At 59.8% G+C, this 24,634-nt stretch overlaps 2 protein-coding genes across 3 annotated transcripts; one reads left to right on the top strand and one right to left on the bottom strand.

Annotated features, from left to right (window-relative positions):
* Positions 1-9,808: 9,808 nt before the first annotated feature.
* LOC119504616 (translation initiation factor IF-2-like) lies at positions 9,809-13,215 on the bottom strand. The gene is made up of 2 exons (XM_037796915.1): positions 12,603-13,215; positions 9,809-10,866 (listed from the first exon to the last, which is right to left on the bottom strand). The coding sequence occupies exons 1-2, from the start codon at positions 13,010-13,012 to the stop codon at positions 10,731-10,733; spliced, it is 546 nt and encodes a 181-aa protein (XP_037652843.1). The 5' UTR covers positions 13,013-13,215; the 3' UTR covers positions 9,809-10,730.
* AGPAT2 (1-acylglycerol-3-phosphate O-acyltransferase 2) lies at positions 12,898-23,998 on the top strand. 2 transcript variants are annotated; one of them, XM_037796913.1, is made up of 6 exons: positions 12,898-13,192; positions 20,678-20,811; positions 21,022-21,197; positions 21,413-21,533; positions 22,495-22,567; positions 23,300-23,998. In XM_037796913.1, exons 1-6 carry the CDS (start codon positions 13,011-13,013, stop codon positions 23,715-23,717), a joined length of 1,104 nt encoding a protein of 367 aa, XP_037652841.1. In that variant the 5' UTR covers positions 12,898-13,010; the 3' UTR covers positions 23,718-23,998. The 2 variants fall into 2 exon arrangements, with proteins under 2 accessions (XP_037652841.1, XP_037652842.1); XM_037796914.1 differs by having other exon boundaries at positions 21,413-21,508; positions 23,300-23,554.
* Positions 23,999-24,634: the final 636 nt, after the last annotated feature.

Below are 24,634 nucleotides of genomic sequence, written 5' to 3' on the forward strand. Positions count from 1 at the left end.
TGTTGATTAGACTGTAATTCTTTGAGTGTTTCTGTGGCGATGTGCCCCACCCAACTGTGGGTGATGACTCTGATTGGATAATTTCCATGGAGGTATTAGCCCACCCATTCAGGGTGGGTCTAAATTAAATCACTGGAGCCATATAAATGAGCTGACAAACAGAAGGAACTCAGTGCAGCTGAGAGTGACATTTTGAAGAGGAGCTACAGCCGAGGGACACTGAAGAATGCACAGAAGATGAGAGAGTAGCTGAAGACGAGAGACAGTTTGAAGATGGCCTTTGAAAGCAGACTTTTGCTTTGGAGATGCAAAGAGAGGACAAACACCCCAAGAGCAACAAAGAGTGACATTTTTGAGGAGATGAAGCCTAGAGAGGAATGTCCTGGGAGAAAGCCATTTTGAAACCAGAACTTGGAGCAGACGCCAGCCACGTGCCTTCCCAGCTAACAGAGGTTTTCCAGACACCATTGGCCATCCTCCAGTGAAGGTACCCGATTGCTGATGTGTTACCTTGGACACTTTATGGCCTTGAGACTGTAACTGTGTAACCAAATAACCCCCCTTTTATAAAAGCCAATCCATTTCTGGCATTTTGCATTCCAGCAGCATTAGCAAACTAGAACAATCCCCTTGTTAAAAATCAGTTTAGCCATAGAAATGTGAGTTTATTTCTGCACTCTCAATTCTATTCTATTGGTCTCTGTGTCTGTCCTTGTGCCAGGACCACACTGTTTTGATTACTATAGCTTTGTAATAAGTGTTGAAATCAGGAAGTGTGAGTCCTCCAACTTTGTTCTTTTTCAAGACAGTTTTGGCTATTCAGAGTCTGTTGCCCTTCCATGTGAATTTGATGATTGGCTTTTCCATTTCTGCAAAGAAAACTGTTGGAATTTTTATTGGGAATGTGTTCAATCTGTAAATCACTTTGGGTAGTATTTTAGTTTCCCAGGTGGCTCAAAGCAGACACCATGAAATGGGTTGACCGTAAGCAATGGGAATTTATTAGCTTACAGTTTGAGGCCCTGAGAAAGTCCAAATCAGGTCATCACAGTGATGCTTTCTTTCTGAAGACCGGCTGCCGGTGATCCTGGGCTCCTCTGCTGCATGGCCAGGCACATGGTGGCACCTGCTGGGCTCTCCCTTCTGTTCCAGGTTTCATTGCTTTCAGCTTCTCTCTCTCTCCCTCCCCCCCCCCTCCCTCTTTCTCTCTCTCCATTCCATTTATAAAGAACTCCAGTAAGAGGATTAAGACCCATCCTGAATGAGGTGGGTCATACCCCAGCTGAAGGAACCTTATCAAAAGGTCCTATTTACCATGGGGCCACACCCACTGGAATAGGTTAACTTTAAGATCATACTTTTCTGGGGTATATTCAGTGCCAAACCACCACATTCCACCCTCTGGACCCCCCCTTCCCCCAAAAAAAACGTGTTCTTTCCATATGCAAAATACATTCATTCCATCACAATATCACAAAAGCCTTAAGTCATTTCAGAAACGATGCTTTGTACAAATTCTCATTAAAATTGGCTCTAGGTGTGGTCTGTCCCAGGGCACAATTCCTTTCTGTCTGTGAGCCTGTGAAACCTGGAGAACAAGTTATCTGCTTCCAATATACAAAGGAGGGACAGGCATAGAATAAACAGTCCCGTTCCCATAGGGAAAAGGTAGGAGGAAAACAGGGGTTACAGGTCCCAAACAATTCCAAAACCCTGCAGAGCACACTCCAGTAGATTGCAAGTTCTGAGAGTCCCCAAGGAATGATGTTTTCTCCTTCAGGCCTGATGGAGCAGCAGCCCCAACCCTTCGAAGTGCCTGTGCAGCAGCCATGCTCCCCCCAAATACTGAGGTGCTGCTCTCCCTGAATACTGGGGTGCAGTTTCCATCCTTGTCAAGCATGGGGGTGGCAGCCACGCTCCAGGCTGCACCCGGGTGTGGCAGTGGAGTGATGGCCAGGCTTCCCGCAATCCCTGGGGAATAGGCTCCACCCTCTTCAGGTCACACTCTTCCTGAACACAAGGCAGAAGGCCTCCCTCTCCAAGCCCCGGGCAGCTCACCCTTCCCACACTCATGGGTGGGTCCACCCTCTTGGCCAGAGATGTCTTTGGTCCAGATCTCAGCTTCCATGGTCCTGCCCTGACGTGATTTTTCCTTCAGTCTGTCCCTTTTCTGTCCCTATTAGTCCAGGCTGGCAGTGGTTCTATTCATACAGCTTGTGCGGGTTTGAAGCTCTTACGTACCCCAGAAAAGCTTATGTTCTTTATGTTTTAATTTTTTTCCAATTTTATTGAGATATATTCACCTACCACACAAACCATCCAAAGTATACAATCACTGGCTCACAGAATCATCACATAGGTGTGCAAACATCCCCATGATCAATTTCAGAACACTTCATTACTCCAGAACAGAAATAGGAATAAAAAATAAAACCCAAATTCTTCTATACTCCTTATCCCCCCAATTGTTGACCGTAGTATTGGTGTAGTAAATTTGTTACTGTTGACTAAAGAATACTAAAATATTATTAACTATAGTCCATAGTTTATAATAGCTATGTTTTTTTTTCCCATATACCAAGCTGTGTGTCCCTGCAGGTGCAGACCTGTTGTAGATGGATCTTTTGATCAGGTTATTTCACCTGAGATGTGACCCACTTCATTCAAGATGGGTCTTAATCCTTTTACTGGAGTCCTTTACAAGAGGATAAAAGACAGAAAAAAGCCCAGAGAGCTTCGAGAGAAAAAGTCCCGAGAGGAGTGGAGAGAGGATGACACTGAAGCCAGAAGCTGAAAGCCACAAACCTGGGAGGAAGGACCAGCAGACACTGGCCATGTGCCTTCCCGTGTGACAGAGGTGTCCCGGGTGCCAGTGACCTTTCTTTAGAGAAGGTATCATCCTGCTGATGCCTTAATTTGGACATGTTCACAGCTTTAGAACCATACATTTATAACCTAATAAATCTCCATTGAAAAAGCCAACCTATTTCTGGTATATTGCATTCCAGCAGCTTTAACACACCCAAACAGATTTTCATACCAGGAGAGTAGGATGCTATGATTTGCAAATACCAAAAATGCTGGAACAGCTTTATAAATGGATAAGGGGAAGATTCTGGAAGGATTGTGAGATGCTTGATAGAAAAGGCCTAGTTTTCTTTGAAGAGACTGTTGGTAAAAACATGGGCTCTTAAGATACTTCAGATGTGGCCTTAGGCAGAAATGATGAATGTGTCTTTGCAAACTGGAAGAAAGGTGATCTTTGTTCTAAAGTGGTGGAGAATTTGGCAAAATTGAGTCCTGGTGTTGGGTGGAAGGGAGAATTTGAAAGCAATGAGCTGGGATACTTAGCTGAAGAGATCTCCAAATCAAATGTCAAAAATGCAGCCTGGCTTCTCCTTGCAGCTTATAGTAAAATGTGAAGGAAAGGGATAAGTTGAGAACTGAACTCTTGGGTACAAAGAAACCAAAAAATTGATGGTCTGGAAAATTCTGGGCTTCCAGATAGTGAGACCCCAGAGGATACAGCCCCATATGAGAATTTAACAAAACCTGGAACCAGCCGGTCAATTCAGTACAAGCCAGGATTGGAGATGGAGTTATCCAGGAAGGACCTGTGGAAAGTCTTATTGTCTGACGGTTGGGACCCTGTGTGCTGTATGCGAAACCAATGAGTTTTTTTGTGAGATCTGTATGAATGGAACCACTGCCAGCCTGGACTAAAAGGGACAGAAAAGGGACACATTGAAGAAAAAATGACTTCAAAAGCAAAACCAGAGAAGCTGAGGTCTGGAGCCACGAAACCTCCGGCCTGGAGAGCGGACCCACCCGTGCATGTGGAGAGGGTGAGTCTGCCCCAGTGGCAGAGCACAGGCTTTGCGCCTCGATGCTCAGGAAGAGTGCTGCCACCCCAGGCTCCACCCCAGCGTGGACCTACTTCCTGGGGACTGGGGAGAGCCTGGCCACCACCCCACTGTTTGGAGAGGAGAGAGCCTTTGCCCCAGAGAGACAGAGTCCAGGTGGCACCCTGATGCTTGAGGAGGGTGCGGCCGAGAAGAAGGTGGTCCCCCACTGCGTGGATATGTTGGAGCACTCACCCCAGTGTTTGGGGAGAATGAGGCCACTGTGTTAGCCCTTGGAAAGGGTGGGACTGCTGCGCTCTCAAGCTCCGAGGATAAAACATCATTCTATAGATGACTTTCAGAACTGGAAATCTAATGGAGTTTGCCCTGCAGGTTTTCAGATCTGTTTGGGTCCTGTGACCCCTGTTTTACTTTCAATTTCTCCCTATGGCAGCGGGAACGTTTATCCCAAGACTGTTCCTCCTTTGTATATTGGAAGCAGATAACTTGTTCTGAGTTTCACAGGTCCACAGCTGGAGGGGAGTTTTGTCCCAGAATAGACCACATCTGTAATTGATTTTGATAAGACTTTGTACTTAAGTTATTACTGAAATGATTTAAAGCTTTTGGGATATTGTGATGGAATGAATATACTTTGCATATGGAAAGAACATGTCTTTTGGGGTCCAGAGGGTGGAGTGTGCTGGTTTGAAGCTGTTCTGTACCCAGAAGAGCCATGTTCTTTTAATCCATCCCTGTGGGTGCAGACCCGTTGTGGGTGGGACCTTTTGGTTAGGATACTTCAATTGAGATGTGACACAGCCCATTCAAGGTGAGTCTTAATCCTTTTACTAGAGTCCTTTATGAGAGGATAAAAGACAGAAAAATCCCAGAGAGCCTAGAGAGAAAAAGAGCTGAGAGACGAAACCACTGAAGCCAGAAGCTGAAAGCAACGAAACCTGGGAGAAGGGAGATACCCCCAGATGCCACCATGTGCCTTCCCGTGTGACAGAGGAGTCTCACATGCCAGTGGCCTTTCTTCAGAGAAGGTATCATCCTGTTGATGCCTTAATTTGGACTTTTTCATGATCTTAGAATTGTAACTAGTAAGCTGATAAATCCCCATTGTTACAGGCCAGTCCAATTCTGGTATATTGCATTTCGGTAGTTTTAGCAAACTGAAACACAGATCTTGCAAGAAAACTCATTGGTTTTGCATGTAGCACACAGGGGCCCCAATCATCAGATAACAGGAATTTCCACAAATCCTTTCTGGATAACTCCATCTCCAATCCTGACTTGCACTGAAATGGCTGAATGGTTCCGTGTTCAGTGAAACCCTCACATGGGGCACTATTCTCTGGGGACTCACTTTCCAGAGACTCAAAATTTTCCAAACCATCAGTTTCTGGTTTCTTTGTGTTCAGGAGTTCAGTTCTCAGCTGATCTCTTTCACCTTGCATTTTGCTGTAAGCTGCAAGGAGAAGCCAGGCTGCATGTCCCACACTTAGCTCAGAAATCTCTTCAGCTAAACATCCACGATCATTGCTCTCAGGTTCTGCCTTCCATCCAACATCAGAAACCAATTCTGCCAAGTTCTCTGCCACTTTAAAACAAGGGTTGCCTTATCCGGTTTCCAACAACGCATTCATCATTTCCTTCTAAGTGCTCTTCGGAAGTACCTTTAGTGCCTGTATTTCTATTTTTCTCTTCAAAAATCTCGACCTTTTCTAGCAAGCTCCTCACAATTCTTCTCTCCTCTACTCTTTACCCAATTTCAAAGCTGTTTCCACATTTTTGGTATCTGTAGGAGCAGCGCCCCACTCTCTGGTCACCAAAATCTGTTTTTGTTTTCCAGTCTGCTCAAAACAGATACCATGTAATGGGTCAGGTTAATCAATGAGAATTTATTAGCTTACAACTTGAGGCTGGGAAAATGTCCAAATCAAGGCATCATCAAGGCAAAGCTTTCTTCCCAAAGACTGGCTTCCGGCGATCCTGGGCTCCTCGGCCACGTGGCCAGGCACATGGCAGTACCTGCTGGTCTCTGCCTTCTTTTCCAGGTTCCTTGCTTTCAGCTTCTTGCTTTCATGTCTCTCACTCTCTCTCTCTGTGTATTCATCCCATGTATAAAGGACTCCAGTAAAAGGATTAAGAGATCCACCCCAAATGATGTGGGACACACCTTAGCTGAAGAAACCCCATCAAAAGCTCCTTACCCTGGGTGCACACCCACAGGAATGGACTAGCTTTAAGAACATGTTTTTCTGGATTCCACACAACTCCATCCCCCCACAGGTAGTTCTGACATCTTGATGATATTTACTCTTCCAACCATGAGCACAGAAAGTCTTTCCATTTATTTAGGTCTTTAACTTCATCCAGTAATGACTGGTAGTTTTCTGCATAAAGTCCTTTACATCCTCAGTTGTTTTTACTCTTGGAATTTTTTCCTCTTAGTCAAGACATGTTGTACTTCCATTTCCTAAGCCTGGCCACCCTTCCTGGGAGCAGGTCACGCATCGCTGGGGCAGTGGAAGGCACTGCGGGTCCCATCCCAAGGCTATTCGCTCGGTGACTCTGGCATCTGGATGGGTCATGGCGAGGCCACATCTGCCCTAACCCAGGTGCATGTTGGCAGTGACACAGAACTCCAGGCAGGGTGGGGCGGGTGCCAGCTGGCCCTGGGCCCCATGGACCTTGCCCCTCACCTCTCACCCAGTGGAAGCAGGGCCTGGCCTGTTCGCCTCCAGCTAATCCCCAGGAGGCCTGCGGGTGGTGACAGGCGTGGCAAGGCTCAGGCCAGGGAACAGGGTCCCTATGCCCTAGAAGGGGCGGCTCTGGTTGTACCTTGTGCTTTTGGAGCCCCCTGGACTTGGGCAGTGCACAACCCACACAACTATGCCTGGCTGTCCAGGGCAGCTTCTTTGCTTCCCTCTTGGTCCAGGAGACATCCCCTGGTTCTGCCACAGGTCCCCTCTGTCTTTGGGGCCTGCCAAGCCACCCTCCCACCCTGGCCCCTCCTATCCTACTGGGGTCTCCTTGAATCCACCTGGCATTTAACCAGTTTATGTTGTGAGGTGGGGACTCTGACTTCCTTTTCTGCACCCCCGGGGGCTGCCTCTTGCCCCAGTGCCATCTGTCTGACCCCCACTCTCTCATCTGAGTGAGTGTGCGTGCCAAAGGGTGGGGGCCAGACACACCAGGGCCCATGGGACAAGGAGACACCAGAGTGAGGAGGGCTGGCTGTCCTGGCAGCTGCACCGAGGCCAGCGTGAGAGTGTGTGGGGGACCCAGGATCAGGGACTGCTGCAGGCCCTGTCCACGTGTCCGAGGCCCGTCCCGCCTCTTCCACACCCTCGAGAGCCCCTTGGTCCACTTCTCCGGGCAGGGGTGCCAGGCACTGAGCTCAGCTCAGTAGGACTGGCCTTCCAGCTGTCCCCAACACTCTGCGGATCCCCAACATGCCATCTCTTCTTTGAGTAGGGGATTCATGCATTCATTCTTGCATTCATTCATTCATTCACTCCACAAACACTTGTGGAGCGTGTACCATGGGCCAGCACCCTCCCAGGTCCCAGGGAGGGGGTGGGTTGCACAGAGCCCTGTCCCAGGGGGCCAGAGACAGGAGTGAGGTAAGGAGGGCAGGAGGGCCTGAGAGAGCCCGGAGGCCTGGGTGGGGGCCGGGGCTGCCAGGGCCACCCTGTAGCCTCCTCCCACTCCCTGGAGCCCAGGTGGGCCACCCCAGGGTGCCCTTGGGGAGCGAGCTCTGGGACTGGGGACGATGGCTGGCTGTCCCGGAGAGCAGACAGCCAAGCAGAGCGGCCCCACAGGATGCCCCAAAAGGGCTGCCCCAACATCCGCCTATCCCGCCATGTCCTCGGGACGGCCCTGCATCTTAGGGGCTGCTTCTTCCTGTGGAGGGAGGAGGATGCTGTGGTCCCCTGAGAGGAGGGGTGTCTCCGGGCCATAGCCAGCCACGGGTGGCAGCGCCCAGCCGGTGCCTCCGACTGCAAAGCCGAGCTCCCGAGCCCCAGCCCTAGGCTTCATCTTGCAAAGGGCCCATCCTGCTGGGAGGGGAGGGTCACTCCCTAAACCGGGGAAACCCGAGGGTCCCAGTTGCCAAGGACCAGCCAGGGCTGCCAGGGGCCGCCCCGGCACGGGGTCAGGGCCGAGGGCCTGGCCACCCGACAAGGAGGCTCTGGGCCCACGGCCCGGCGCTCAGCTCCCCGGGGAGGCTGAACCCAGCAGATCCAGGGGAAGGGTGGCAGGAGGCGCTGCTTCCTCTGCAGACCCCAGCCCTGCCCCTCCCTCCCTCCCTCCCTGCCACTGCCCCTGGGTCTCACCAAGCATGGACCCCGACCCCGGATGGTTCAGGGGCTGCAGTGTCCGCAAACCCAGCTGGGGAACAGCCTCAGGTTCAGCCACCCCAAAGCCCCCCATATGGTTGGGGCAGCCGAGGCCCGAGAGAGGAAAGGACTCACGCGGAGTCTCAGAGCAGGAGCCCAGAGCCCAGGGAGGAGCCCCTCACCCAGGGGCACCCCTGCCCAGCCCCCCCCACCCTCCTGCCCGCAGAGACCGGGAGACAGGAGACCACGGAGGCGGTACCGAGCTGGGCCACCAAGGCCCCTGGCCCAGAGGCCACCCTCAGCCAAGAGGAGGCAGCTGCCGGCTTGGCCTTGGCCTCCCTGGGCAGCCGGCATGGGGAGCTGACACCCGCGGGGACGCCAGCTGGGCCAGGGGTGAGGAGGCCAGAGGGCAGCCCGACCGAGGGGCCTGGTGGGAGCTGGGGGACATGGCTGGCCACTGTCAGAGCGGTGGCCTCTGGGGCCACCCCGTGAGCTCCTGGCACCTGGGCCCCTCGTCCCCACGGAGGGGGCAGCCCCCGCAGCTCAGCTGGGAGCGGCTAAGGGCCATGGGGGTGTGGCGGGGGCCGTTTGACTCTGGGCCCTCCCGCTGCCCAGCCAGAGCAGGGGTGTGGCAGCAGGACCCTGGGCCCAGGACAAACCCCTGGCTGAGCAGAAACACAGACCTTGGTCACACCACCACCGGAACTGGCACAGCTTTGTCCCCAGCATCATCCAATCTGACTGCCACCGTGGACCCTGTGTCCTCTGCAGGGACAAGGGAGCTGAGGCTGGGGGCAGGGGGTCTCTGGCTCTGGCCCTGGGCCCCAACCCTTGCACCCGACCTCGGCTCCACTCTTGCTGGCTGGGGGGCCTGGGGACTGTCCCTTGCCCCTCTGGGCCTCGGTTTTCCTGTCTGCCGAGTCATGGGGTGGGCCCAGAGCCCCCCGTGACCTGGCTCACTGGCCCATGCTCCAAGCAGAGACCTGCCGCATCTGCTCCGATACTTTTGGCCGGGTGGCCCCCCCGGTCACCTCCGACTTCCTTCCCCTGGAGTGCCGTGAACTTGGCGGTCCAAGTGTGCCTCATTAGGCTGTGTGCTGTGGGCATCGGCGGCCACATCGGGGGCTGCCCGCTGTCCTGGCACAGAGCCCAGGTTCTCCCCGGCTCAGAGCGGGGACCATGCAGGTGTGGGGGGGCCCAGCTGGCTCCATCCCGCGGCCTCCCTCCCGGGCCTCGTCTCTCCTCTCCCATCTGCCAGTGTCGCTCCACCTCCTCTGCCATCTCGGTGTCCGCCTCTGTCCCTCTGTCCCCCTGTGTCCCAGATCTTCTGCTCCCTTTCCCAACCACCTGGAAACCTCTCTGGGAGGAGAATCCTGTGGTCACTGAGGCTGCCCAAGCCTTGCCTGGGAGCTCCAGATGCTGCTCCAGATGTGATTCCCTACGGCTCCCGAGCCCTGCAGCTGCACAGCCCCAACGCCCTTCACCTTCCCCAGGCCTCGGGGGTCCGTGCACTGGGTGCCGTGGAGACCCAGTGACCCGATGGGACAGCCACCACCTCATCTATATTGAAGAACAAGCCCATGAAATATTCACAGCCGCTTTACTTACAGGTGGCAGCTGTGGCCTGGTGGCCTGGTGGCACACCCGAAAGAGGCCCAGAGACATGCAGGCCCAGGCAGAGCGCTGCCCACGAGAGCTGGGGGGCCTGACCCAGGCTCCTCTCAACCCCCAGGGTCCGCCACCCTCCCCAAGCGAAGCCCGTCCCGTCCACAGGCCTGGTTCTGTCTTCTCCTGGGCATGCTCACCCGGAGGGCTCACAGGGAACCCCCCACCCCCAGCAGATTGCTTGAGACACTGAGCAGCTCCCAAGGCTCAGAATCCCCAGCTCCCCAACTTCTTCACCTTGCCCGCCTCTGGGAGCTGCAGTGGACCAGGCACCAGTTCATTTCTTCTCAGCCCTGAAAGATCTTCTCAGCTTGTCTCAGCTGAGACAAGCATCCCCCTTTTACAGACGGGCAAATTGAGGCTCTGGCATGTGGGCTAACTTCCGAATTTCAAAGCCTGAGCCTCCCACCCCTGCTACTCCCGGCGAGGGCAACGGTGGGCAGAAAGGGAGTGCAAAGCACAAGTTATCTCTTTCTTCTGGAAACTGCCCGGCCCCTCCCTCCAGACACCCCACCCAACCCAGAGACACCCAAAGACAAGAGGCTGTCTGACAGTGGAAGGGGCCAGGCCGCGGGCTGGTAGCCCCTCAGGCGTCCAGCTTCCCAAACCCCAGCCGCCCCCACCAGCTGGCCATCTCCCCGGCCGGACCCCTCCCCGGGAATTCCACTTTACCAGCTGGGAGTCATGTGCCCTTCGGCTGGGTCCCAGCAGGTACCTGGGGGGGCTCTTGGCCAAGAGACCCTCCTGCCACTGCCCCAAATCTCGGGCCTGGGGTGCACTCAGCATCGAACCCACTCCAGTGCCCCCCGTAGCGGCAGGGCTGGGGTGGGGGCACCCTGGAGGCACCAGGCAGGACACGCATGCCCCTGCCCCTTCAAACCTGCAATCCCCTTCTTTCCTCCGCACTCTTGGGATAAACTTCAGTAGGACCCGAGCCATCCCCACTTAGTTGAGAATCACTGACTTGCAGCACCTCTCTTCTCAGCATCTCCACCAGCCTAGAAGGTTCTCTGGAAACAAAAGGGGCTTGTTAATTTTCAAAAAAAATGACACTATATTAAAACAATAAATATTTGCTTTCAAACTAGACCCCTGGAGTCAGATGTCCCCTCCCTCGGAGTCCTCACCAGCCTTCCCTCAGACCTCCCCCCGCTTCTGGTCGGAGGAAAAGGGGGGGCTGTCTGTTGACACTTCCCCTAGAGGAGGACAGAGCTGGGGGAGGAGATGAGGTTGGGTAACAGCCTCTCCTGGGGGTGCTCAGGGCCAGCCGGGAGTCGGGCTGGGCAGCTGCCCAGGGGGGGCTGTGGCCTCGGCGGAGGGAGTCGCCCCCCCCCACTTGCTGGCTGGGTGACATTCACCCCTGGGGAGCCTCAGTTTCCCCTCCTTAAAATCGGACTCATTCCCTTTAGAGGAGCATGTATCGAGCAACTGCTGTGTCCAGATGTTGTTCTAAGTGCCGGTCCTACAAGCTTGGAGTACAAGTCCTGAGGGAGGGTCCACCCTAGAGGCCAGGGACGGGAGAGGAAGACAACAAACTCCCACAAACACATAACTAGTCCTAGCAAGTTCTAGAAAGAAACGGAAGGTGGGCAGAGCTGGGCAGCGATGAGGGGCGTGTGGGCTGGTAGGCCAAGGACCAGAAGGAAGCAGCCGTCCCACCCGGGGCCTGACGGGATGGCGTCCCCCACGCGGTGAAGACCTTCTCGGGGGTCCCCCCTGCAGAGAACCTTCCGGAAAGGCAGCTGAAGGAATTGCTAACTCCCCCTCCAAGGGTACCGTGTTCCAAGAATGCATGACAGACAAAGCAGTCTGTTTCAAGTTGACAAAAATGACAGCCAGGCTGATTTGGAACAAGATTGACGTCTGGAATGCTTTGAGAGGGGGTCATTGCAAAATTCCCCAGGGCCAACCGTAAATCAAATGATGCCCACTTCCACGGAAAGGTGAGGACACCTGTGTGCCCCTGGCCGAGGCAGGTAAACCCCCTTCCTTGGGGCTGAGTCCCGTCCTTTGAAACGGAAACTTGTGTGCTTATCTGTGAAATCTTAGTACAACAGCAAAGGCAGTGAAATGTCTTCCTAACAGGTTACCTCGGTGTCTGAGCCAAGAGAGGGACCCACAAGACATTCTCCTGTCCCTTGAGAGCCGAGCCCACCGTGGGCCTGTCATAAACTGCAGCAAACACGGCCATCCCCGGGAAGGGTGTGAAGACGGGCTTGTCAGGAAAGCCGGCCAGGCTCTGAAACCCGAATCTGCTCCCGTCCCGCTCCCCCGCCCTCGCAGGGTCTCCTTCTCCTGGGGTGAGTCACCCTGGCCCAAGCCACAGAGCTGACGTGACCACATCGCCTGGTATTCGTGGCAGGCTGGGCACCAGCAGCCGCCCGTCCCCCATGACACACTCTCTCAGCGAAGCGTCTGCTCCTGGCACCTCCGCAGGCCCCGCCCAGGCGTCCCGGACACAGGCCGGGCCCGCGGGGTGGGGTAACCGAAAGGTCACCCGAGGGGACCCGAAGGCCATTGGTCGCTGGGCGAGGTGTGCGTGGCCCCCCGGCTGGCAAGGACGGCGGCGTCCTTGGGCTGCCTTTGCGCCCTTGGGGAGCTGTGGTTCCGGCCTCAGCGGCGCGCGGCGGGGGTGGGCGGGACCCTCCGGGAGGTGGGGGTCCCGGGGCGGGGCGAAATGGCTCCGGCTGGTGGTGGTGGTGGGGCGCTCCAGAAGGGAGCAGGAGGCCAGCCCCCGTCCACACACCTCCAAGCCTCTGAGTCCCAGCAGTGCCCCGACCGCTCCGACGAGCCCAGACGGAAGCCCCACGGGGCCTGGCGACGCCCAGCTCCCAAGCTCGGGGAGCACCTCGGGGTGGCGGGCAGTGGCGCCGGCGCTCCGGGGTGGGGGTGCCCGGAGTGTCGCGGGGCGGGGCGGGGCGGCCCGGGGGCGGGGCCCGGCGACAGCGGGCGGGGGCGGGCCGCACCTAGCTGCCGCGCGCGCGCCGCTCCCCTCCCCGGGCCGCCCGCCCCGCCCCTGCGCCCTCGCAATAAGGGGAGCGGGCGGGGCGCGGCGGGCAGCTCGGCCCGCGCCCGGGTAGCCGCCGCCACCGCCGCGCCCGTCGGGGCTCGCAGCGCGCCGCTGCCGGGGCGCCCGTCCCGGGCGGCCGCGGGCATGGAGCTCTGGCCGTGGCTGAGCGCGGCGCTGCTGCTGCTGCTGCTGCTGGTGCAGCTGAGCCGCACGGCCAAGTTCTACGCCAAGATCAGCCTGTACTGCGCGCTCTGCTTGTCCGCCTCGGCGCTGGCCTCGGCCGTCTGCCTGCTGCGCCACGGCGGCCGGACCGTGGAGAACATGAGGCAAGGGGCCGCCGCCCGCTTCCGCTTCCTTGACTTTCTCCGCGCGTCGCCCTCCTTCCTGCCCCGCCCCCGGCCGCGCCGCCGCCCGCCCCAGAGGTCGGGAGGTGGGGAATTGGGGGGGTGTGGGGGAGCGGCTGGGCCGGGGTCCCGGGAGCCGGCGTCACAATGTCCCCGCGCCCTCGCCCCCTTCCCGAGGGGAGAGGGGGCGCTGGGCCCAGCCGGCAGAGGCCCGCTCCTGGCTTCCCGGGCGTCGCGGGCGGGCAGACCGAGGCGGGCCTCCCTGGGGCGCCCTGTCTGGAGCACCGCCCCGCCGGGTCTGGGGCGCCAGGGCGCGGGACGTCCCTCGTGTTTCCTGCGGGGCCTAGGAACTGCCCCCCTCCCCAGCGCAGCCCTGCTCCCTCCCCTCGGAGGAGCCCCCCTGCTTCCCTTCTTGGGGAGGGCAGGGTTGGCTCTTGGGGTCCCGCTTCCAAGCAAGGGGAAGGAAGAGGGTGGGGGCTGGAATTTTCCTCGGAACACCTCCTGGAGGGTGGGAGCTTGGCGTTGCCAGGCCTGGCGAGGGTGGCGGGGCAGGGGTTCAGTCTGGGCTGATCAGAGCAGTTGGGGGCCGCTGGGGGGCAGGGCTGCCCGTTCTCCCACTTGCCATTCCTAGAGGTTGGTGCTTCATTTTCCTCTGCCTGTTGGGGCTGCCCAGCGGGCAGCTTGTGCAATGGCCTGGTGGTGGTGGCCCTGGCACCCCTGCCTGCCCCTGCCTCCCGGGGACTTCCGGGGGCAGTGGATGAGCCCCTCGAGGGTGGCTTCCTCTGCCTCCTGTGACTCAGCCCTTGCTGGTTGGGGCAGCTGATGTGAGGACTGAGCACCCCAGGAGGGGGCCCGACAGACCCACAGGCCCAGGGCCTCACAGCAGGACCCATCCTGGAGGCGAAGGGGCTTCTGGGAGGGGTGCCGCCCACCTGAGCCGGGCCCAGGAGTGGCATGTCTGGTTCTGAGGCCAGCAGGGAGCCGGGGTCTGGCTGGGGCGAGGCCCAGGGCGGGTTTTCAGCAGAAGTGACCTGGCTGCCCGTGACGTGGGCAATCAGTTGAGCTGTGCCCCGGCCCCCTCCCCGGGCTGCTGCGGCCTGGCACCGCGTGGCCTCTTTACGAGCGGCTCCCATGTCTTTAAAAGGCTCTGACTCGCTCTCCCGGAGCTGCCACCTGGAATTCAAAGCTGCTTCCCAGGGGTCAAATCAGAGATCATGAGCTGCCCCTCTGCCGCATGGCTGGGCAGGTGAGCCCTCGGCCTGGCTGGGGACCGCCCTCCCCGGCCCGGTGGGCACAGCCCCCAGCCTCACCCTAGTTTGTCCACCAGAAAGGCTCAGATGGTGGTGTTCGGGTGTTCGGTTGGGGTGGTGCTGGCCTTGCCTTCCCTTCCCCAGGGCAGCCCAGGTAACAGCAGGTGCTTTGTCCCTGGGGACCCTGAGTCCCCAGGGGAAGGCAGGGCTGGAGGGCTGCCAAGATTCCCCCAGGTGAGAGTGGGGGGCTGTGAACATGAGCTCCCCAGGTGTGTGGCTTGGGGAGGGGTCAGCAATGTGGAGAGTGAGGAAGGGTGTGTTCCTCCAGGTGGAAGGGACCCAGGGGGCCGGGAGGTGGAGGCTGGGGCGGGGAGCGGGCGTGCTGGCAGGCTCGCTGCCCCCACTTCAGGCTCCTCCTGGGCCTGTCCTGCGATTCCTCAGCACCCCACGTGCCTGGCTCCTCCGCTCCCCCCAGGCCCACCTCAACTCCCGGCAAGGACCTACTTGTCCTTGATGCCGCCTGTCTCTACGTCTGTCTCTTGAGCACCTACGATGTGCCAGAGTCCTTGCCACTCTGGGACTAGGGATTATCACACACTGTTTTACAGAAGAGACAGGTTCGGAGAAGCAACTTGGCACTGAAGTTGTGGGGATGGGGGGAGAGATGATTGTCCAAGGCTGAGATTTGGATTCCCTGAGAGTGACTCCAAAATGCATGCTTTTCACTTGCCCTCTGCCCCTGGCCCAGCACTAGAGGCAGTGGGTGCAGCACTGTGGCCTCTGTGGGGCTGGAAACCAGGTTTGGGGGAAGGGTCAGGGCTTGGGCAAGCCCTTCTCCGCCCCCTGCTTTCCTGACTTCCCATTAGCAGTGGCTGCGTTTGCAGAGGCCAGCCCTTCTCCATGATGCTCTCAGCGGGCGCCTGAGGACGCCCTTCCCAATTGGATAGAGCTCTGGGGGTGCAAGGAACAGTGATGGGAACAGAAGTGCCGAGGGCAGACGGTGGGGACTGGGCTCGGGGCTGTGCCGAGGGCCCTATGCACACTGAGCCCTGCCTGCAGCTGGGCTGGATGTGATGATGGACCATGTGTCCTCATCCTGGGAGGCAGAGGCCACTCTTATTCCTGTTCAAAAGAGGAAAGTGGTGTCCAGAGAAGCCGTAGGTGGATTGGAATTGGGTTCAGCTGTGGTTTCCAGAAACGCTAATTACAGTGACTTAAATGAAAAGTTTGCCTCTTCCATGCGTCGGAGGCGACCAGAGCCTGTCAGCCTGGCCTTGGAGAGCTTCCAGCTCCCTGTCCTGTGGCTCCACCGTCCCATGCTCCAGGATGGCTGCATCATGGTCGCTTTGCAGCCATCAGGAAGGGGGCAGGCGGGAAGGATGCCCCTTTCCCCTTAAGGACACCTCCGGGGTTGACCTCCATGCTTCCGCTCCCATCCCAACAGAAGGCCAGCAGCTAATCGTCATAGCAACCCTTAGCTGCAAGGGAGGCGGGGAAGTGAGGCATCGTGTGCCCACGCTAACAACCAAGGAAGGAAGAGTGAACATTGTTTCCGACATGGAGGCAAAGTGACTTGTCCATGTCGGTCATGGGGTGAGCCCCAAATGGTCCAGTCTCTGCCAGGGCTTCCAGGCACGGCACCGAGGGTGGCGGGTGAGGACAGGTGAGGTTAGAGAGGCACTGGCCTGAGCCTGCTCACTGCCAGGCCTGGGGGCGGGATGGCAGGGGACAGGCTCTCTCCTGCAGGCATAGCTGTCCCCCTCCAGGTGTAGCTCTCCACCCCCTGTGTAGCTCTCCCCTTCCAGCTGTTAACTTTTTCTCCCTCCAGGTGCCACTCCCCCACCTGGTGCCATCCCCCTCCAGGTGCTGCCCCCCTCAAGGTTAGCTCCCTCCTCTCTGGTGTAGCTCTCACCCACCAGGTGTAGCTCTCTCTCTCCAGGTCCAGAAACCAGAACTCCTGAGCCCTGAGTGGGAAGGGAGGGCTTCCTTGGAAACCAGGTGGTTCACTGGCCCCACCTCCCTTTCAGCCCCTCCTGCCCCCACGCACCTGCTTTTAAACCCTCCGAGCTTTGTGCAGGCTGGGAGCCCCTGCCCCCAGCGCCTGTCCCTTTGTGCTTCAGCTAGAATGACACCTGTCAGCAAACCCCCTGCTCTGCCAGGTGGCTCCCCAGGGCCTCCCATGCCCTGAGCCCTCCGTGGCTGCTGGGCACGGCCTTCGCCTGCAGATGTGGCTGAGCACAGGGCAGCCCCAGTCCCATGTGGGGCCGGGCAGGGCTCAGAGGGTGGCCTGGGCCCTGGCCTTGAACTGCCCCCAGCGGCCTGGAGCAGGAGCTGGTTGGGGCTGGGCTGGGCTGGGCCAGCGGAGGGTCTTTCACTTCCAATGACCTGATTTCCTCTTTCCTTCTGGTGCCATCGTCACCGTCGCTGCTATCGGTAGCAGGTGCCGAGTGCCAGTGGGGCTTCACGACCTCACCGCATTTTGCCCCTTCCTGTGGCACAGTTGGGAACGGCCGCCGAGGTCGGTCAGGGGCCCCAGGACACACAGGTGGTAGGAAGGGAGCCAGGATTCCCCTCGGGCTGCTCCTGGGCGGAGCTGTTGCCGGGAGCCACCAAGCCCCGGGCTCCTGGGATGCTGGTGGTACCTGGTTCCAGGCCGGTGGTTCCGGTCCAGGATTAAGGGAGGGTTCCCCAAAGTGCGAGGCATCCAGTTGTGGGGGACAGCCTGCAGGGTTTGGAAAAGGCCCCGGTATGGGTTCGGCCTCTGGCCCCGGCTGGGCCTCGGGGTAGTGAGCTCCTCCTGGGTGCCGTCTGCCGTGCACCAGTCACCCAGCTGGCAGCGGTCAGCACTGCTCCCAGCAGGCCGGGCTGGGCCTGCACCCCTCCCCGGGGCATCTGGGCTTCGGGTGAGCCTGGCTTGGTCTCCTGCTGGGCCTTCAGGGTTTGGGGCAGCCCCTCACCCCTCTGGTTGATGGGGGCGGGCCTCAGGCCGGGAAGGCTGTCTGATCTCAGGTCACAGAACCTGGGACAGGGCCTGGGCTGGGCAGAGGGGCAGCTGGGGGACCAGCTTCCTGTGGCTTCCGTCCTTCCAGGGCTGGGCTTGGGTGGGGGCAGCCGGTCCCAGGGGACGGAGGGAGGCCTTGGGGGGAGCCTCCGGAGTCCTGCCGTCCTGCCATCCTGTCTCACCATGTGCACCTTTGGCATCAGGTGCGCCCTGGAGCCCCACCCCCCTGCCCTGCTTTGCCAGGTGCTCAGATGTGCTGGCCTCTGTGCCCTGTGACCCTGGGCGAGGCCCTGAACTTCTGGGCCTCCGCACCTGTGGAGCGGGGGCTGTGGTCCAGGCCAGGTGGCTCCCATGGGCACTTAGTGCCGATCAGCCAGCGCACAGTGTCCGATGTCACGGCAATGGTGGGGTCAGCCGTTAGAGGGTGTGGGGCACCTCTGCCAAGTTCATCTCCCTTCCTTCCTCTTTGAGTCAACATTTTAAAAACGATATACACCGTCCCACCGCTTTTACGGGAAATCCTGACAATGCAGAACGCCAGGTGTGGGGCAGGCGGCCCAACTCTCGGTCCTCGGGGACATGTCAGCTTTTGTCCACTCCTGGGACACGCTTGTCTCCCACGAATCCAGGTGGCCATGAGCTTTGTGATTGTAGGAGTGTAGAGAGCACGCAGCCGGGGGGCCACAGTGTCCTGCAGTTCCTGTCTCCCGGCCCAAGGCGGGGAGGGCATCGTGGTGGTCTGGCTGTCTGTCCATCCATCCGTCTGGGAGGCACTGGGTCCCCCTAGCTGGGGCTTCCCCGGGAGCCTCCCTCCAGCCTGGCCCCCCGCTGTGGGGGCTGCGACCCGCCCACTGGACTGGGGATTGGACACAATATCTTTCAGAATTCAAAAAAGTTACATATGAGAAAGTTTGTATCCAGAAAGAAGAACCAGGACCGGCAAATGCCCCCCGGAGGAAACCTCCGGGCCTCGCAGTTCAGCCGTGGATTTGTAATAACTGTTATCTCTAATTTGGGAGTCCTTCTCGGTGAACAAATATGCCTTTCCCGTGAGCTTCCCTGCCGCCCCGTCGGCCGCGAGAGGGGCCCCGTTTGATCTCTCCGTGCGGCACCGTCTCTGCCCACACTTGGAGCCTCCGTCCTGCTTTCGGCCTGGGTGTGAGTCCTGGAAGTGGATTATGAGGTCAGAGGCGCTTGGCTCTTAGGGGCCTTAGCCAGGGGCTGTCAACCCGGGTGCTGGCCCCTCAGGAATGCCCGGCGGCCCCCGCACTCTGGGCGAGCACTCAGCGTCAGTGCTCGTAATCTGGGCCTGTCTGGAGGGTAGAAAAAGGCCGTCTCATTTCCCTGCGCCAGTCATTGATTGCTAGCGAGGCTGAATTATTTTGTTCCTTGTTGGACATTTGCGTTTTTCTTTTCTTGGGGGGAAACTGAGGCTTAGGGAGGTGCAGCGGTTCTGTTGTAATGACAGACCCCCAGCCCTGTGCTGGCTCCCTGGACGTCGGGGGCTCAGCCTTGGGGAACTGACCCCCGGCTCCCCCTTTACCAGCCATGTGACCTTCGACAAAGCCCTCGAGCTCCCTCCACATCCACCAACGGCAGGACGCACAGTCCGTGACTCTCTCTCTGCCCTTTAGAGCCACCTCGGGGACTCCAGGTCCCTGCACCTGCTCCTTAACCTCACCCCCGACCTCCCAGGCTGTCGAAGGGACCCAGTGACTCAGGACAGGGGTGCGTCCATTTGCGAGCAGAAATGGAGCAGTCCCAGGGCCTGGACCCCTCCGTCAGTGGCCAGTGCACCCCCCTGCCCCTCTGCTACCCACCAGGGGTCGGAAGGACCCAGGCCACTGAGCAGTGAGCCCACACCCTTGGGCCCCGTCATCCTGGAGGTCGAGTCTGTGACCCCCTGTCCCTTGGCAGTGCAGGAGGCCCGAGGCCGGCCTTTCTCTCTGCACCCCTTCCCGGGGTCCTGTGCACCCCGCTCTCTAGATGACCCAAGCTGGGCACTGAAGGCTGCAGGGGTTCCTGGGGTATAGCTGCTGCACCCACGGCGTGCTGCTTGGAGACACTGGTGTGTCTGCGAGTCTCCAGGCAGCCACCCTGCGGGGGGCAGTTTGCCACCTGCCTGAGCCAGGGGTGGAAGGAGGGTGGGCTTCTAATTCAGGTTTCCCGGGCCCCAGCCTGGCCCTGCTCCCTGGTCTTGGGGTGACCACAGCAAGTCACTGAACCTGCCTGGGCCTGTTTGTCTGTGAAGCGGGCACAAGAGGGCTGAGATCATGGGAGGAGTGTGGCGGTCAAGTGCCGCTGTCGGGGCTCACCCCATCATTCCAGAAATGCACTTCTGCTCCTTGCAGGGGTCCCCACTTGCCCCTGTGCTTTTCCTCCTGGCCCGGCACCCCCTTGGCTCAGGTCTCCTCCCCCTGCAGGGATCTGCCCGCTCTGTGTCGGCTCCTTCCGGTGGGTCACTGACCCGGCACCCACTCCCAGCTCAGCCCTCACCCACCCAAGGGCTCCCCCTGCACCTCCTTGGAGCTGCACCCCGGACTTGGCCTCAGTGTGCCCCCAGGAGGCTGGGGAAGCAGGAGTGGGGCAGTGAGGAGTGGGTGGGGGGAGCAGCCTTGGAAGTGGACTCCCTGCCTTTTGCCCAGACTTTTGGGGTCCACACTTCCCTTATTAGCAGTTATAGATTTCCAGAAAAATTACTCAGAAAGTACAGAGTTCCTATAACGCACCCCCAAACACACGCCCCCCCCCCGTGTTTTCGGTACTGACATTTTGCATTTAGTGTGGTATGTTTGTAGCAACTGCAGAACCAATATTATTCTCGTGTGTACATTACTACCTGAAGCCTGTGGTTTACATTAGGGTGCACCCTGCGTGTTGTACGGTTCTATGGGTTTTAAATTTTTTTATTGTGGTAACCCACTTACAGCATGTAATTTCTCATTCTCGCCACTTTCAAGCATCCAGCCTCCCCCTTCCCTTTTGGCCTTTGACTCTGGCTAGGGCAGCAGGAGGCCCCGGGGTCACCCACACCCAGGGGGCGGCCGGGACCCCGGGGCTCTGTCTGGGTCTGCGTCTGGGTCCCTGGGCTGAGTCTCCTTGTCCCGCACGGCGACCCCCTCCCTGGTATTCTCTGCACCGCCCCCGGGCCTGTCCTCATGGCTGCCGTCCCCCCGCATCCCCCGGGCCTGTCCTCACATCTGCCGCCCCCCCCAGCATCATCAGCTGGTTCGTGCGGACCTTCAAATACGCCTACGGCATTCGCTTCAAGGTCAAAGGCCGCGTGAAGCTGGAGCTGGAGCAGTCATGTGTCATCATCTCCAACCATCAGAGCATCCTGGACATGATGGGTAGGGGCCGTGGGGGTGGCCGGCTGGGGCAGGGGAGACAGGCGCAGCGGGGCCAGGGACCGCCAGGGCCATAGGGAAGGTGGGGTGGGCCAGGACCGGGGAGGGGGGGTGGCACTGAGCCCTGCTCCTGGGAGTGCTGGGTGGGGTGCTGGGAGGGGGTGCTGGGTGGGGGCTGGGCCCTGAGCACCCTCCCTGGCTCCCCCGCTGTAGGCCTCATGGAGATCCTCCCCAAGCGCTGCGTGCAGGTCGCCAAGCGGGAGCTGCTGTTCATGGGGCCCGTGGGCCTCATCATGTACCTGGGGGGCGTCATCTTCATCAACCGGCAGCGCTCCAGCACCGCCATGAGTGTGATGGCCGACTTGGGCAACCGCATGGTCAGAGAGAACGTGAGTGTCGTGGGCCGGAGACAGCGGGTGGCCCGACAGCCCCACAGCGAGACTTCATGGGGTAGGATGGGGGGCCCCTTACAGGGAGGGAGCATGGCCTCGGCTGACTCCAGGATCCCCAAGACACTCGGGACCCTCCCCTGCTGACCCCGGGACCCTTGGGACCCCTGGGTGCAGCCAGGAGACCCCCTGCAGCCCTCCCCTCTCCCCTGCAGCTCAAGGTGTGGATCTACCCCGAGGGCACGCGCAACAGCAGCGGGGACCTGCTCCCTTTCAAGAAGGGCGCCTTCTACCTGGCCATCCAGGCCCAGGTGTGCAGCCAGCGGCCCCCCGGGGGTGAGGTGTGGGCCGAGGAGGGCAGCCCCCAGCCCCTCTGAGCCATGACACCATCGCCTGGCGGCAGGGAAGGGACATCCATCCCCTCAGTTGGAGGGGGGACCCCAGGACAGGCGGCCTCCAGCACCCCTCGGCCTCGGTCGAGGCGGTGAGCTCCCCTGGAGGCTCCGGGTGTCCCACCTGCACCAAGGGGGTGGGGGTGAGGGACTGGCTGGGGGCAGGAGCTCCAGGCTCGGACCCCACTCTGCTCAAGCCAGGGCTCTCCTGCTCCTTTCCTTCTCGGGCCCGTAATGGGACTGGGGTCACACGCCTGCCCTGTCTGGGGCTGAGGGCACTTCCCCCTGCCCTGGGTGGGGAGGGGGTTAGGGCAGGGGTGGAGCCATTGTCTCCTGCCCCCCCCCCGGGTCTGCTGCCCACCCGTGCCCTTGCCTGCCTGCCCCCCTGCCCCCAGGCGGCTGCTGGTGCCCAGGTCCCCAGACCGTCGGGGCCTGGGTTAATAATTACCCCGGTCCATTCCCCGGCAGGTGGCTGACTCCGGGGTCATCACTGGATTTGACCCTGGGCTTCCAGGAATGGGGCCCTCCCCTGGCCGAGCTGCCTCTGGGGGGGGGGTGGACGGGCAGGGGGCACCGGGACAACCTTCTCTAGCTGCGCTGGGCATGACCCAGTAGTGGGCACAGACGTGAACCAGACTGACACGGGCTGGAGAGTGAGGGGCGCAGGATTGGTGTGTGCTGGAGGGTGGAGGGGGGGCTGCTTTGGGAAGGCCCCAGAAGGCTTCCTGGAGGAGGCGATGCTTGAGTGCAGGATGAGTTCCCTATTTGCCTACCCAGGAGTGTGAAGGGTGCCAGGCGCAGGGGTCAGTGCGTGGAAGGGTCTGGGTTTATGGGCAGCCCCCAGTGGGGCTGGGGGTGAGACTGTGGGTGGCCCCCCTGGGCTGCCTGTGTCCTTCTGTCCACAGGTACCCATCATCCCCGTGGTGTACTCCTCCTTCACCTCCTTCTACGACACCGAGACAAAGCTTTTCACCTCAGGTACCCCACCCGCTGTGTGTGCCCACGGGCCCATCCAGTCCTCCAGGCACGGGCCTCCTGGGGCCCCAATATGGGAGTTCCCAGACCCCTGCCACCAACAGGTGGACGGACAGTTGGCTGGGCAGGTGGGTGGGTGGACAGACAGGTGGATGGACAGGTGGATGGACAGGTGGGTGGGTGGACGGACAGGTGGATGGACAGGTAGGCAGGTGGATGGACAGGTGGATGGACAGGTGGGTGGGTGGACGGACAGGTAGACAGATGGATGGACAGGTGGATGGATGGGTGGATGGACAGGTGGGCGGACAGGTGGATGGACAGGTAGGTAGGTGGACGGACAGGTGGATGGACAGGTGGGCGGGTAGGTGGAGCCCAGGTGTGAAGGCAGTCGAGGGTTGAAGGGCAGAGGGGAGGAGCCCAGCTCCATCCCCCTCATCTGAGGCCCCCCAGAGGCCTAAAGCACAGGAGAGTGGATGTCAGTGGGGAGGACACTCCCCAGGAAGGGACAAGGGACGTCTTCTCATTCATGTGTGCCAGTTGTAGGAGTGTGGACAGTTGTCAGGAGCTGTGCGTTTTAGCGTCTGTGAATCAAATCTCAATTTTAAGAAAGCACCAGGCAGATTACAGGTGCCAGGGCCGAGGGGGCATCCCGGAGAGAAGTGGTGGTAGGAGGAGGGGCCGGGGGTCGGCAGGCACGGGGCTGCAGGGTGCTGACACCCACCCCACCCCCAGGAATAATCCAAGTGGAGGTGCTGGATGCCATCCCCACCAGGGGCCTCACTGTGACCGACGTCCCCGAGCTCATGGACACATGCCGCCAGGCCATGCGGAAGGCCTTCTTCAAAATGTCCAAGGGGCTCCAGGAGAACGGGGCCGCAGAGGGGCCCAGCGCCCAGCCAGCCCAGTAGCCGAGGCCCAAGGCTGGGGGGCAGGACCATGGACAGACGGGGGCCCCTCCCAGCCTGCCAAATATCACTTTGTCCCAGCTCCCTGGCTCCCCCGGCTTTCATTTGGCCTCAAAGCAGGAGGCCCCTTCCCGCCACGGGCCCTGACCCCAGCCTGCCCCTCGAAGGGCAAGTCGGCTGGGCACCACAGGCTCTGGAAACAGGAACTTGCCCGTCCCTCGTGCCTCCAGGACCCAGGACTGTAGGAGTGGGCCTGGGGCTCCCTGTCCTGAGGCCGAGGGGCTGGGGGCCGGTGAGAGCTGAGGCCCACCCCTGACCCTGCGCGGGGCCCGTCTCCTCTCATCAGCCCGGGTCCGACCGGCCTGCATCAGGCTCTCAGGGAGCGGAGAGGCTCTGGGAGGGCCGCACGGCTCCCGCTGTTTCGTGGGGAGCCCCAAAGCCGGGCTGCTGCCCCACAGCCTCGGGGGCTGTGGCCACGGAGCCCGTGCTGCACCGGTTGTTATTTTTTATAAAAGACTCTTGGAGAGCTGGGTGAGCCGTGGTCACTTGCAGCAGTGGGCAGGGCTGCCTCAGCTTCTGTCTGCGGGTGCAGGGTGCTGGGGGCCTCCCGGGCTGCCCAGGCCCCAGGGGCACAGTCGAAGCCCCCACCCCACCCCTGGGTGTCCCCTTCCAGGGGCCAGGTCCACCGCCATCGTGCGGTACTTTTCTCCGTACGTGGGGCATCCACCTGATTGAGTGGTGGTGGGTGTGACCAGGGAGCCTGCCGAGCCGAGGGGAAGGAGGCTGAAGGCTGGAGGGAGCCCTCTTGACTCAGGTTGGGGGTAGGACCAGCAATCACCAGGAGCAGGTTGTCTCTGGAGCCCAAGTCCCCTTCACAGCAAACCCTGGCTCCGGTCCCTTTGAGAGACAGGGAGCCGAGACCCCAGGACCCCACTACTCTGCCCCAGAGACTTCTCTCCTCTCCCTCCCTCCAGCCAGCCCATGGCAGAGGGCCTGGGTGATGTGGCTGTGGGCAAGGGCCCCTCACCTGGGCTGACCAGCTCCTCTTCCTGCCCGCCAGCCTCAGAGCCACCCCCTTCCCTGCCCTGTTGACGTCAGAGCCCCCCACCTTCCCTACCCCTATGAGCTTCAGAACCCCCCACCTCCCCTGCCCCTGTCGGCC

The sequence above is a fragment of the Choloepus didactylus genome, chromosome 10 (genome assembly GCF_015220235.1).
Source record: "Choloepus didactylus isolate mChoDid1 chromosome 10, mChoDid1.pri, whole genome shotgun sequence".
Lineage (NCBI taxonomy): Eukaryota > Metazoa > Chordata > Mammalia > Pilosa > Megalonychidae > Choloepus > Choloepus didactylus.

What these genes read in the sequence shown, in the direction of transcription:
- LOC119504616 (XM_037796915.1), bottom strand. Translation starts at nt 13,012, where the DNA reads ATGCCCGCGGCCGCCCGGGACGGGCGCCCCGGCAGCGGCGCGCTGCGA. An exon ending in TGGGACTCAGAGGCTTGGAG is followed by an intron (nt 10,867 to 12,602) that starts GTGTGTGGACGG and finishes TTTTGTTTCCAG; the next exon opens with AGAACCTTCTAGGCTGGTGG.
- AGPAT2 (XM_037796913.1), top strand. Translation starts at nt 13,011, where the DNA reads ATGGAGCTCTGGCCGTGGCTGAGCGCGGCGCTGCTGCTGCTGCTGCTG. An exon ending in ACCGCATGGTCAGAGAGAAC is followed by an intron (nt 21,198 to 21,412) that starts GTGAGTGTCGTG and finishes TCTCCCCTGCAG; the next exon opens with CTCAAGGTGTGGATCTACCC. An exon ending in CAGCCAGCGGCCCCCCGGGG is followed by an intron (nt 21,534 to 22,494) that starts GTGAGGTGTGGG and finishes TTCTGTCCACAG; the next exon opens with GTACCCATCATCCCCGTGGT.